This window comes from Pristis pectinata, chromosome 6, assembly GCF_009764475.1.
Source record: "Pristis pectinata isolate sPriPec2 chromosome 6, sPriPec2.1.pri, whole genome shotgun sequence".
Classification (NCBI taxonomy): Eukaryota; Metazoa; Chordata; class Chondrichthyes; order Rhinopristiformes; family Pristidae; genus Pristis; species Pristis pectinata.
In genome coordinates, this window is record NC_067410.1 from 50,888,193 (window position 1) to 50,902,290 (window position 14,098).

Genomic DNA, 14,098 nt, shown 5'->3' on the forward strand with positions numbered 1-14,098 from the left:
GTGCAGAGAGAGGAAGTTGTGTTGCTTTTTCCATGTAATATTGGTGGCACGTGTAAGCCTAGAGCATTAAGTAAAATATCCAGTACTTTAGTAAATAGCTATTCAGCTTATAAAGATTTAGAGACTTAAAAAGTAGATTAATATAGACTTACAAAATAAAATGCTTTAAGAACTCAGCAGGCAGCATTTATGGATTTGTAGTTATACAGCATGGAAGCGGGCTGTTTGGCCCACCAAATCCACACTAACCATCAACTACTTTTTATACTTTTATACTATACCACCGGAGATCAGGATTGAATATGGATTGCTAGAGCTCTGAGGCAGCAGCACAAATTGCTGCACTGCCCAGTATCTGAGACAAACAGTTAATTTTTCAGGTTGGTAATCTTACATTATTCTGAAACTTTAACATTGTTTCAGTCCACAGATGCTGCTAACCTGTTGATTATTTACAGCGTTTTACTTTTCAATAGACCAAGATATGGTGTGGAATGTTGTATGCCTATACCACAGTCTGTGGGAGTTCACGGACAGCAAGACTGCCTGAAATAGATGCCTCTACTTCAAATCTCCAACTGTCATTGAACTGCACAGCAAGTTGTCGCTCCTAAATACAAAGGAGTGGGCGAGTATCTGATCAATGTGCTCTGAAGTTGGGGTATGGCTCACGGAAAGGTCTAGTTGATTAGAATGGAAGAGAATAAATGCACAAAGTCATAATTAAACCAAAATTGTAGTTCTGTGAGCAAGGAGCACAAGGTAGATTTTCCAGAATGATACCTGAACCGAGGGTTAAATTACAAGGAGAGATATCTTCTCTGCAATTTTGATGGTAAAAGGATCATATGATTTTTAGGGTGCTGAGAACAGATAAGGTAGATGAAAACAATTTATATAGGTTAGTAAGCCTAAGACCACGAGACTAATGTAAGGTTGCAGCCGGGTATTTTAGGAGTGAAGTTAGAAAGCCCTTCTGTAAACAAAATACAGTAGAAATTTGGAACTCCTGCAAAAGGCAATTGATGCCAGGTCAATTGTTAATTCTAAATTGGAGATTGATAATTTTATGTTAATAAAAGTCTTATGGTGTGTACAAAAGTGGATACTCAGCTAGGTCACAATCACCCATGATCTCAAGAATGTCAGAATAGGTTCCATGAATGAGGAGACAAGGAGATAATTAAGGTTGATACTTCAGGTGCATTTGGACAACAGGTACACACATCAGGCTGCTGTTCATTGACTCCAGCTCAGCGTACAATACAATCTTCCCCTCCAAACATTTCACCAAGCTTCAAGACCTGGGCCTCTGTACCTCCCTATGCACATGGATCCTTGACTTTCTCAACAGCAGGCTTCAATCATTGAGGATTTGTAACAACATTTCATCCTCTCTGACCAGCAATACAGGTGCACCTCAAGACTAAGTGCTTAGCCGCCTGCTCTACTCCCTATACACGTGACTGTGTAGCTGAGCACAGCTCCAATGCCATATACAAATTCGCTGACAACACCATTGTTGTTGGACAAATCACAGTTTGTGATGAGTTAGCGTACAGTAGCGAGATAGGACAGCTGGTTGGTGCTGCAACAACCACCTCTTGCTCAACGTCAGTTAAAGAACTCATCATTGACTTCAGGAAGGGGAAGGAGGGCCAGTCTATATTGGTGGATCAGCAGTAGAGAGGGTCAGCAGCTTTAAATTCCCCGGGGCGTTAACATATCGGATGACCCGACCTGGCCCAACATACAGATGTACTCACAGGGAAGGAGCAGCAGCATCTCTCTCTTAGAAGATTAAGGAGGTTTGGCATGACACCAAACACTCTAACTCTTACAGATGTACTATTGAAAGTATCCTGACTGGATGCCTCATGGTATAGTACAGCAAATTAAATGCACATGAACATTATAAGCTGCAGATAGTAGTGGACGCAGCCCAATACATCACAGGCACATCCCTCCCCGCCATTAGTATCTACAGGAGGCGTTGCCTCAAGAGGGCAACATCTATCATCAAAGATCCCCACCATCTGGGTCATGCCATCTTCTCGCAGCTACCATTGGGCAGGAGGTGCAGAAGCCTGAAGTCCCACACCACCAGGTTCAAGAACAGCTACTTTCCTTCAGCTGTTTGGTTCTTGAACCAACCCATACAACCCCAGTCACTACCTCAGTATATTTGTAGCAACACTATGACCACTTTGCACTACAATGGACTTTTTTTTGTTCTAATTGACTTCTTTCTTATATAATTTATGTTGTGTCCCTAATGCTACATGCCTGTGATGCTGCTGCATGTAAGTTTTTCATTGCACCTGTGCAATCATGTAGTTGTGCATATGACAATAAACTTGACTTTTCGATTAACACAGTTGTGCAAGAAATGTTAAGTCAAAGCCTGTCTGTTCTTTCAATTGGCCTTAAAAGATCTCAAGGCACCCTTCAAAGAAGAACAGGGAGATTTTCCAGGTAATGTGACCAATATTTATCCTTCAGTCAATATGCTGCCTGGATTGGAGAGCATATTTTTTTAGGATAGGTTGAGTGAGCTAGGGTTTTTGTCCTTGGAGAGAAGGAGGATGAGAGGTGACTTGATAGAGGTGTATAAGATGATGAGGCATAGATTGAGTAGACAGAGACTTTTTCCCAGGGCATCAATGGCTAACACGAGGGGGACATAATTTTAAGCTGATTGGAGGCAGATATAAGGGGGATGTCAGGGGTAAATTTTTTACACAGAGTGGTGGGTGTGTGGAACACACTCCCAGCAGAGGTTGTGGGGGCAGATACATTAGGGACATTTAAAAGACTCTTAGATAGACACATGAATGATAGAGAAATGGGGGGCTATGTGGGAGGGAAGGGTTAGATAGATCTTAGGGCAGGATAAAATGTTGGCACAACATTGTGGGCTGAAGGGCCTGTGCTGTGCTGTAATGTTCTATGAGTGAAATAGATTATTTGGTCAATATTACATTGCTGATTATAGTTCTTTGCTGTACACAAATTGGCCATCCCGTTTTACTCCCCTGCTGAATTTATGACTGAGTTTGGCAGACTGACCCAGTGGCAGATTCCGTATCACTGGGTTGGGGCAAGGGGGTGGGTCACCTGACTTGCCTTCACTCACACTAATGATCCCAACCTCCCCCACCCCAACAAAAATTTCTGGTTCCTCACTGTTTGGATCAGAGACTCGTATTCTGGACTGTGTTTATCCCTGTTTATTTCCACAATATATGTGTGTATGAGTGTGTATGTGCATATATATGGCATAGGAGTAGTTGAAGGTTGTCTGGGGAGGAGCTCATACCCCAGTTGACAGTTGTACAAAGAAATGTTCCTCTCTCCCCATACTAATTCATCGCTTCATAAAAATAGAAACACAAAACTCTTAAAATGATAAAATGTAGACTACAATACAAGGCTACATACATTGCTTACAATAAATTTTGTTTTGTGTCTGGTTTGGGCTAAAGCCTCTGCCTGTCCCACATATATATCTTGAGCCTTTCTACATCCCAAAGTCAATGCCATTATTATATTCTCACTGGAAATCCCCCTCACTGTTGGGGAATGATCTCATGTACCATTATACATCTGTACAACTCTGCAACCACTCTACATTCCAAATACAAGGAGACAGTTACTTTGTTTTAGTAAATTTGTTCCAACAAATTTTGAATAAACTTATGTCCAATTCAATTTTACGTTTTGCATTGTTAACATTTTTGGGGTACTTCTGTGCATTCATTTTTTTATACCTTGAATTTTAACCATTTTAGGAAGGAACCCCATATATTGCATGAATTATTCCAGCTATCAAGCATCCATTGCTTTTGATTCATAGGGATGAACACCATCGATATAGGTAAATACCTTCCCAATTTCTGTATCTTAAATTAACTTTTCCTGATTGCATCTGAACACAAGAGCACAAGAAATAGAAATTGAAGCAGATGCTTCCCCCGCCCACCCCCCCATGCCTATTCTGCCATTCAGCCCATCTTTTTCCTGCACAAACCCCATGTTCCTCGATTCACTCAATAACCAAAAAACTGTTGAATGATTATGAAAGGAACTTGTTGGTGAGAATAGATGTATTTACTTTTATTGAGTTTTGAAAGAGGTGGCTGTGGAGATTTTGGATGCTTGATTATCACCTTCCCAAAAATCATTTAGATTCTGGAATGAAGTGGTTCCAGGGATGGCAGGTCTGTCATGTAGAGATTGAGTAGATTAGGTCTCTACTCTCAGTTTTTAAAGGAGTGAGATGTGACCCAACCAAATTGTGCACAATTTTTAGGGTGCTCACTTTAGAAGTGGGAAGGATTTTCCCCATGCTGAGAAATCAATGACAAGGGGCAATAGTCTCAAAATAATGGATGATCATTTATATCTGAACTGAGAAGGTGCTGAATCTGGAATTCTCTACCCCAGAGGGCTGCAATCAAAGCAAAGATTAATCAATTTCTGGATAATTAAGATACGAAGATAGGGCTGGAAAATACTGTATGAAGTAGATCAGCCATAATCTTGTTGATTGCAAAGGAGGCTCCAGGGCTGAGTGGCCTACTCCTGCTCCTGTTATCTTCTTGTATTAATAAACACTTAAGTAAATACTCTGTTTCAAATCCTTATAGATATATAAAGAAAAGAGCACCACTGTATACTTTCCTCCAGTCAAAACAACAAATGTTCAGTATCAATAGAAAGAAACAATTAATGTTCTCTTTCCAGAGATGCTGTCTGACATGCTGAGCTTTTCCAACATTACCTGTCTTTATTTCAAAATTCCAGCATCAGCAATTGTTTTTTCATCAAACATTCGGCATCAATTATCTATCCATACTGCTACAGTCACTTTTATTTCATGACTTCAATTTTGATAAACCATTATATAGCACGTTATCAAATGACTTTTGAAATTTCATATATACCATATCATAGAGTTATACAGCATGGAAACAGCCCCTTCGGCCCAACTCATCCATGTTGTGCAAGATGCCCATCTAAGCTAGTCCCATTTGCCTGCATTTGACTCATATCCCTCTAGACCTTTCCTATCCATGTACCTGTCTAAATGTCTTTTAAAAATTGTAATTGTACTTGCCTCCACCACTTCCTCTGGAAGTAATTTTCATGTATCTACCACCTTCTGTGTGGAATAACTTGATGTACATCATGTGGGACAGGACTGATGCAAACTGCATTTCCCTCATCAACCATCTCTGTTACATCACAAAAAAAAATCTAGCTAATTAACAGGATTTGCCTTCAGCAAATCATCCTGGCGTTTCCTAATCAATCCTCTCTGAATAACTAATTTGCTGTAAAATTTCAACTCGTTCATTAATGTCCATTAGGAAAGGAATTCTGCTAAGCTTATTTGGACTGGCGTATAGGTGAATATGATCCTGTGTCTCTAGTTAGCTCCCTCTGTAGCCTACCAAGCAAGTTAATCATACTAGTTTACTGCAAGTTCACCAGACAGATTGGTGGTTTAAGAAAAAGACTCCTCTATTCGACATTCTCGGGAGCTAATATACCCAGAGTGAATTAATTAAGTAAATTAAAGAAATGAGAGGTTATTGCACAGGTTACCTTTCTAACTCCAACATGATCAAATTGGATCCCTTTGGTCCACAGACAGCCCTCTGTATGGAGATTGCTTGTTTGTCTGGGTCACCAGGCTTGGGATTTTTCAGCATAGTTCCCATCCAAGCAGTATAGCCTCGAAACTCAGTGTAACTAGAATTCAAAGACACAAGATGATTTTACATTTTATAACTGATATTTGGATGTATTATCTATGGGATAGTTCAAGACAAGTTCATCAAAGGACAATATTCTCATCCTTTCCTTCTGCTCATTTGAACCATAGAACAATACAGCACAATACAGGCCCTTCCTCCCACATATCCCCCTATTTTAAATTCCTCCCTCTGCTTATCTAACAATCTCTTGAACTTGACCAACGTACCTGCCTCCACCACCACCCCGGGCAGCACATTCCATGCACCTACCACTCTCTGGGTTAAAAAAACCTCCCTCTGATATCTCCCTGGAACTTCCCACCCATTTCTTTAAAGCCATGCCCTCTTGTATTGAGCATTGGTGCCCTGGGAAAGAGGTGCTGGCTGTCTATCTATTCCTCTTAATATTTTGTATACCTCTATCATGTCTCCCCTCATCCTCCTTCTCTCCAAAGAGTAAAGCCCTAGCTCCCTTAGTCTCTCCTCATAATCCATACTCACCAAACCAGGCAGCATCCTGGTAAATCTCCTCTGCACCCTTTCCAATGCTTCCACATCCTTCCTATAATGAGGCGACCAGAACTGGACACAGTACTCCAAGTGTGGTCTAACTAGAGTTTTGTAGAGCTGCATCATTACCTCGCGTCTCTTAAACTATCCCATGACTTATGAAAGCTACCATCCCATAAGCTTTCTTAACTACCCTATCCACCTGTGAGGCAACTTTCAGTGATCTGTGGATAAGAACCCCCAGATCCCTCTGCTCCTCCACACTACCCAGAATCCTGCCATTAACCTTGTCCTCCGCCTTGGAATTTGTCCTTCCAAAGTGTAGCACCTCACACTTCTCCGGATTGAATCCATCTGCCACTTGTCAGCCCAGCTCTGCATCCTACCAATATCCCTCTGCAATCTTCGACAGTCCTCCACACTATCCACAACACCACCAACATTTGGGTCATCTGCAAACTTGCTAACCCACCCTTCTACCCCCTCATCCAAGTCATTAATAAATATCACGAAAAGTAGAGGTCCCAGAACCAATCCTTGTGGGACACCGCTAGTCACAGCCCTCCAATCTGAATGCACTCCCTCCAACACAAACCTCTGCTTTCTACAGGCAAGCCAATTCTGAATTAACACGGCCAAGCATCCCTAGATCCCATGTCCTCTGACCTTCTGAAGAAGCCTACCATGTGGAACCTTGTCAAACGCCTTACTAAAATCCATGTAGACCACATCCACTGCACTACCCTAATCAATCTTCCTGGTCACCTCCTCAAAGAATCGTATTAGGCTTGTGAGACATGATCTTCCCTTCACAAAGCCATGCTGGCTGTCCCTAATCAGTCCATGATTCTCTAAATGTTCATAGATCCTATCTCTTAGAATCCTTTCCAACAGCTTGCCCACCACAGACGTAAGGCTCACTGGTCTGTAATTCCCTGGACTATCCCTACGACCTTTTTTGAATAAGGGGACAACATTTGCCACCCTCCAATCCTCCAGTTCCATTCCCGTGGACAAGGACTCAAAGGTCCTAGCCAACGGTTCAGCAATCTCCTCCCTCACCTCGCAGAGCAGCCTGGGGAATATGCCTTCAGGGCCTGGGGACTTATACATTCTAATATTTTCTAACAGCTCCAACACATCCTCTCTCTTGATATCTACATGCTCTAGAACATTAACCTTACCAACACTGTCTTCAGCATCATCCAGGCCCCTCTCCTTGGTGAATACTGAAGAGAAGTATTAATTTGGGGACCTCACCCACTTCCACAGCTTCCAGGCACATCTTCCCATGTTTGTCTCCAATCGGTCCTACCTTTACTCTCGTCATCCTTTTGCTCTTCACAGCCTTGGGATTTTCCTTAACCCTACTCACCAAAGCCTTTTCATGTCCCCTTCTTGCTCTCCTCAGCCCCTTCTTAAGTTCCTTCCTTGCTACCCTATATTCCTCATGAGCCCTATCTGATCCTTGCTGCCTACATTTTATGTATGCTGCCTTCTTCCTCCTATCTAGTTGTTCCACCTCTCTTGTCACCCATGGTTCCTTCACCCTGCCATTCTTTCTCTGCCTCACCGGGACAAGTTTATCCCAAACATCCTGCAGGAGATCCTTGAACAACAACCACATCCCTTCAAAAACGTCATCCCAATTTACTCTCGCAAGTTCTAGCCTTATAGCTTCATAATTTGCCCTTGCCCAATTAAATATCTTCCTGTCCTCTCTGCTCCTATCCTTGTCCATGACAATGCTAAAGGTTAAGGAGCGGTGGTCACTGTCCCCCAAATGCTCACCCACCGAGAGATCTGTCACCTGAACCGGTTCATTACCTAATACTAGATCTAATATGGCATTCCCTCTAGTCGGCCTGTCAACATACTGTGACAGGAATCCGTCCTGGACACAGTTAATAAACTCTGCCTCTGGTACTAAGCAGGTGCCAATCAATATTTGGGAAGTTGAAGTCTCCCATGATAACAACCCTGTTATTCTTGCACCTTTCCAAAATCTGCCTCCTAATCTGCTCCTCAGTATCCTTGCTGCTACTGGGGGGCCTAAAGGATACTCTCAGTAGAGTAACTGCTCCTTTCTTGTTCCTAACTTCCACCCATACTGACTCTAGAGAGGATCCTTCTACATTATCCACCCTTTCTGCAGCTGTAATAGTATCCCTGACTAGTAACGCCACCCCTCCTCCTCTTCCCCCCCCCCCACACTATCCCTATTAAAACACTGAAATCCAGGAATATTCAATATCCACTCCTGACCTGATGACAGCCAAGTCTCTGCAAGAGCCACAGTATCATAGTCCCATGTACTTACCCAAGCTCTCAGCTCATCACCCTTATTCCTGAAACTGAGCATTTGAACATAAGAACCTGAGAATGAAATTTTCTAAACCTACTGTGCCTTGGAGGTGATCAGAAATTGGAGATTCAGCCATGTCAGTCTGCACTGGAGTTAATATCAAACCACAGGTTATACAATAGACATGTGACTTAGCTTTACAATCAATAATTGATATTAGGCATTGAAATAGAATAAACAAAGCAGAAATCTTGTTTAACATATTGTGCCTAATAAATTCAGTAAATGGATATGACTAAAAATGAAGGGATTTTAAACAATGAGTAAGGAGAAACAATGTCCACCAGCAAGTGGGTAAGATTCAGGAGGAAATAGATTAAAAGGTAATTAGCAAAATATCAACGGAAATGTGAGGAGAACTGTGCTGATCTAGGAAGCCCAAGCTGAAGAGATGGAGATAGCAACTTCAATAACAACTTTCAAAAGAGAATTCACGTGAACATAAAAAGGAGACATTTTCTTGCCTACGTGGAAAGGGCAGTGGAGACGGGTTAATTTCAGTATCTCTTTCAAAGAGCTATCACAGGCATAATGCCTCCTGTGCTATATGTATTACTCCATAATTGAAACATACATCAGCTTGGTAATGCAGCAAATAGGCAGACCTCCTACTTGCTTGCTTCCCTTTCTATCAGAATCTTGCTTTTATTCTGGGGCAAAATTTTCAAGGATTTTGCTGGTGACATTCTTCAATTCCCATTGGGACAGGTCTTTCCTAGGTTCAGGAAATTATGATTCAGCTTTTACTTGGACAAACCCCTTTGCAAGGTAATCAATGTCAGCAGCGAGGAGGATGGTTTTGAAGATGTTGTTACTGAGTAAGCCACAGAAACATACAGATCTGAAGGGAAAATGGCTGGCTCATGGACAAACCCTTTCTCATTCCCCACCACCCCCTTGTAGTTCGGGTGCCTGCCTACAAAATAAAGCAGTGATGCTTAGCTTGAATACAGAATCACTGAATGAGCTTCTAGATTGCCCTATATAGCTATACAGCTGTAAATGACACTGAAGAGCCAATGCAAATTGTACCAAGCTGTATAGAATTGAGCCAAGCAAACCAAAAGATTCATGGTTTGAGCCATGGTCTAGGTCAGAATTGAGAACCCCACAGGTGATCAAAATATCACTGTTGGAGAAAAAGTGGAAACTCGGAAGTGAACATCAGTCTGCAGGCTAGCTTCTACTCAGCATTGCATCAGTTCTGGGTAGAAGGTTTGGTTTTAAACTGCACCCCATCCCAATATTCCCTCCTCCCACCCTCTCTGCAGGAATCCACAAGTCACTGTGCTTCGGTGGGGATGTTACTGCTGGATTTTGCTTCCTTGGAAAGAGACGTGTGGCTTGTTGGCATTGCTAGCCTGCTGACCACTGCTTATTTCTCAGTTTCTTTCCATTCTCCAGCTGTGGTATTTTGGCCAACAGTACCACACTGTAACACCATACAATGCAAGAATCTATTGATGCTTCAGTGTTGCTTAACAGCTCAGCTTTGCACATTCCATACCCTGTTTCAATGAATGAGACAATCTAGGTATACATTCAAAGATCCATTACAAGAGTTCAATGCAAGATACAGTTACATCATACCAGGAGGGAAAACATTGCTTTGAGCTGATGATCCAATTCCTGCTTACAAGAGTCCCACCACAAAAATGTCTCCCTTCCCTGAAAAAGAAATTAAACAAATAAAAATTACACATCGGGGAAAATCAACAGGACTTTATAGAGGATAAAGGTTTGCATCGGATGAAGACTATGAGTAGGGTAGCAGTGAAAGTACTGGAAAAGTATGTTCTAAAAAGATTCAGTGACAGGTTGTTACTCCAGAGGTAGCCCTGCAGATTCCTGGGGATGCTGTAATATTGACTCCTACATCCAGCTACCTACCCCCACACTTCCTCCTTAAATGTCCAGTGATGGTGAGCCCCATTCCTTCTTCCCATCATTGGCTGCCAATATATGCCTGTTCCCATGCTGTTCTGCTTTTCCACTCTAAATGGAATGTGCTCTTTATTGCCTGAAATAACAGCATAAAATGCTGGAAATTCTTAGCAGGCCAGGCAACGTCTGTGGAGAGAGAAAAAATTTGAGGGCAATGACTTGAACAGTGTTTTTCTCTCTCCACAAATGCTGTTTGGACTGCTGAATATTTCTAACATTCTACAATTTTTTTGTTTCAGAATTCTAGCATTTGCAGTATTTGGCCTGCATATTATTACTATATTGGATGTCTCTCACCTGTCAAACGAACTTTTCTCCCCACCTATTATCTTAAAAATAATAAATAAATGTTCAAACCATTAAAAAAAAACTATTACCAATGTCCATAACTTTTCCTCCTGCCTCTCTTTTGGAGATTAATTTTCAATTCCTTCAAAATCTACCCTTGAGGTTTGCTCGGGTAAATGCAACACAACCCATTCAGCTTGTCCTCATAGCTTCTGCAGAAGTGTCATGAGAAGCTGCCATGGAGTACAAACTAGTTGCTCAGGAGCTCACTCTAATTCTCTCCTTTCCAAAGTAGTGGTAAAGTTATACCTTAAAATTAGAAGTACTGGCTTACATAATCCATAGATATGAAGGTTGCAAATGGGCCAAGCATTCAGAGGCTGGAATCTCACCTTTGGCTTTGTGAGAAAGTACACGGAGCTTTTGGGTGCAAACTATCGCTCAGGACCTCCAGGAATGATATGGCAGCACCTGATTTACCTGTTGCGAAGACTGACGGTCCAAGGGGAGTTTCCAGGTTGACCTCTCAAAATCCTACTCATTCTTGGAGATGGTCGGTCTTCACGTTTACCACATGAGTCGAATTCAACTGAATCTGCAAAGGAAATAAAGGGCACCATTCAACGCAGAACACGGACAAAGTCCAGATGCAAAGAGTGAGTTCAGGTAAGGGCTGCTCTCAGAAAAAAAATAAATTGGGCAAATTTGACCAAATCACATCCACCTTTTCTATCTTTTAAATTAATTGATTCTGCTAATTGAATGCCATTAAATAAATACATACATGTATTCTAAGTGTTAATTTCCACAGCTTGCTTGCTTTGTTGTCCTAAACATGGACAACTCAGCACTAAAGAATTTGAAAAGGAAAATAATTACATCAGCTTAAACCCTTCTATCACAAATAAATCCTGATGCTGATTATGTGCATCTTTAATATAGACTATGTTAACTCTGCTCAGAATAGAAAAGTCTATTTCTGATGTAGTGCCTGTTGCAGGGTATTCGTTCGCAGAAAATCGCAGAGATTTTTGTATTTTCATTAGCAGCAGGTGAGGTACCAGAAGACTGGAGGATGGCTAATGTTGTTTATTTAGGAAGGGCTACAAGGACAAGTCTGGGAACTCCAGGCCAATGAACCTTACATCAATGGTGGGAAAGTTACTGGAAGGGATTCTGAGCGTCAGGATTTATTTGCATTTGGAAAAGCAAGGGCTGATTAGGAATAATCAACATGGCTTTGTTCATAGGGGATCATGCCTCACAAATTTGACTGAATTTTTGAGGAGGTGACCCAGAGAACTGACAAGGTGGACATTGTCTACATGGACTTTAGCGAGGCCTTTGACAAGTCCTGCTTGTTAGGCTGGTCCAGAAGGTTAGAATACATGGGATCCAGGGTGAGTTAACAAATTGGAGCTCTGTGAACAGTGGTGTGCCACAGGGATTGGTGCTGTATCCTTTATTGTTCATCATAAATGATTTGAAAGATAACGTAGGTGGCATGATTAGTAAGTTTGCAGATGAAAATTGGTTTTGTGGTGGACTGTGAACCGGGAAAGTGGGCAAGGGATTGCATTTTTGGAATAAAAATAAGTAACAGGGCCCTGGGCTGTGTTGTAGAACAGAGAGACCAAGAAGTACAAGTATGCCTGCCTTCATCAGCCGAGGCATTGAGTACAAAAGTTGGGACGTCATGTTACACCTGTACAAGACCTTGAATATTGTGTGCAGTCCTGGTTGCCACACTATAGGAAGGATGTAATTAAGCTAGAGAGGGTGCAGAAGAGCTTCACAGAAATGTTACCTGGATTGGAGGGCTGTAGTTCTAAGGAGAGAGTGGATAGGCTGGGATTGTTTTCCCTGGAGCAAAGGAAGCTGAGGGGTGACCTTGAGGGAGTTTATAAAATTATGAGGGGCATAGATAGGGTAGATAGTCACAATCTTTTTCCCAGGGTAGGGTAATCTAAAATTAGAAGGCATAGGTTTAAGGTGAGAGGGGAAAGATTTAAAAGTTTTTCACACACAGCGTGGTGGGCATATGGAATGAGCTGCCAGAGGAAGTGGTTGAGGCATGTATAATAACAATGTTCAAAAGACCTTTGGGCAGATACATGGACAGAAAAGCTTTAGGGGATACAGGTGAAACCCAGGCAGATGGAATAAGTGTAGATAGGCATCTTGGTCAATATGGATAAGTAGGGCTGAAGGGCCTGTTTCCATGCTGTATAACTATATGAATCTATAACATCATCAGCCCCTCTGCTATCAAGTTAATCCATTACTGCACAAATTCCAATAATCACTAGATGGGACCTCCATAAGGTGAAACATTTCCTTTGTTCACTGCACCAATGGAGAGCTCTTGATGGAAGATGAGAAGTCTGGGACCAGAGCATCTCAGTGTCAGACATTAAAGAAAATGCCAAAGCATTTTATAAATGTATTCAGAGCAAGAGGGTAATCAGGGAAAGAGTAGGGCCTATTAGGGACCAAAACAGCAATCTGTGTGCGGAGCCAGGGACAAAGATGAGGTCTTACATGAATATGTCTCATCTACTAAGAAGGACATTGTGGTTGGTGAATTCAGAGAGGGTGATAGTAAACTTTCAGAACATATTATCATTAAATAAGTATCTTAGCAGGCATAAAGATGGATAAATCCTCAGAGCCTGATGAGATATATCCCAGGTGCAAAGGGAAGCAAAGAAGGAGATTGCTGGGGCCCTGAAAGAGAATTTTTAAAACTTCACTGGCCAAAGGTGAGGTGCCAGGTGACTGGAGGACAGCAAATCTGGTATCTTTGTTCAAGAAGGGCAACGGGGATAAGCCAGATAATTATGGACCTTTGAATCTAACATCAATAATAAGGATATTATTGGAAACAATTCTTTGGGACAGGATTAACATTGGAAAGACAAGGATTAATAACATAGTCAATGTTGCTTTATTGGGTGTGACCAATTTGATTGAATTTTTCAAAGAGGTAACAAAATGTTTTAAAGAGGGTAGTACAATTTATATGTTCCAAATGGACTTTAACGCCTTTGACAAGGTCCCATGCGGTAACTGGTTAAAAAGATTAGAGCCCATGGGATCCAAGGCAAGTTGCCAAAATGGATCCTCAGTTGGCTTGGTAATAGGAGGCAAAAGGGGATGATGAATATGGGAGATATGATTAGTAAGTTCACAGATGACAAAGAAATTGCTGATATTGCTGATAATAAAG

General features: G+C 41.7%; 1 protein-coding gene across 1 annotated transcript in view; it reads right to left on the bottom strand.

Moving 5' to 3' along the window:
- mst1 (macrophage stimulating 1) overlaps positions 1-14,098 on the bottom strand; it is a 67,248-nt gene that overhangs the window by 3,422 nt on the left and 49,728 nt on the right. The window contains exons 13-15 of the mRNA XM_052018878.1: positions 11,350-11,464; positions 10,228-10,305; positions 5,611-5,757 (exon numbers count right to left, since the gene is read on the bottom strand). Of these exons, the coding sequence (XP_051874838.1) occupies positions 5,611-5,757; positions 10,228-10,305; positions 11,350-11,464 (340 nt within the window). The remainder of the gene's footprint in view (positions 1-5,610; positions 5,758-10,227; positions 10,306-11,349; positions 11,465-14,098) is intronic.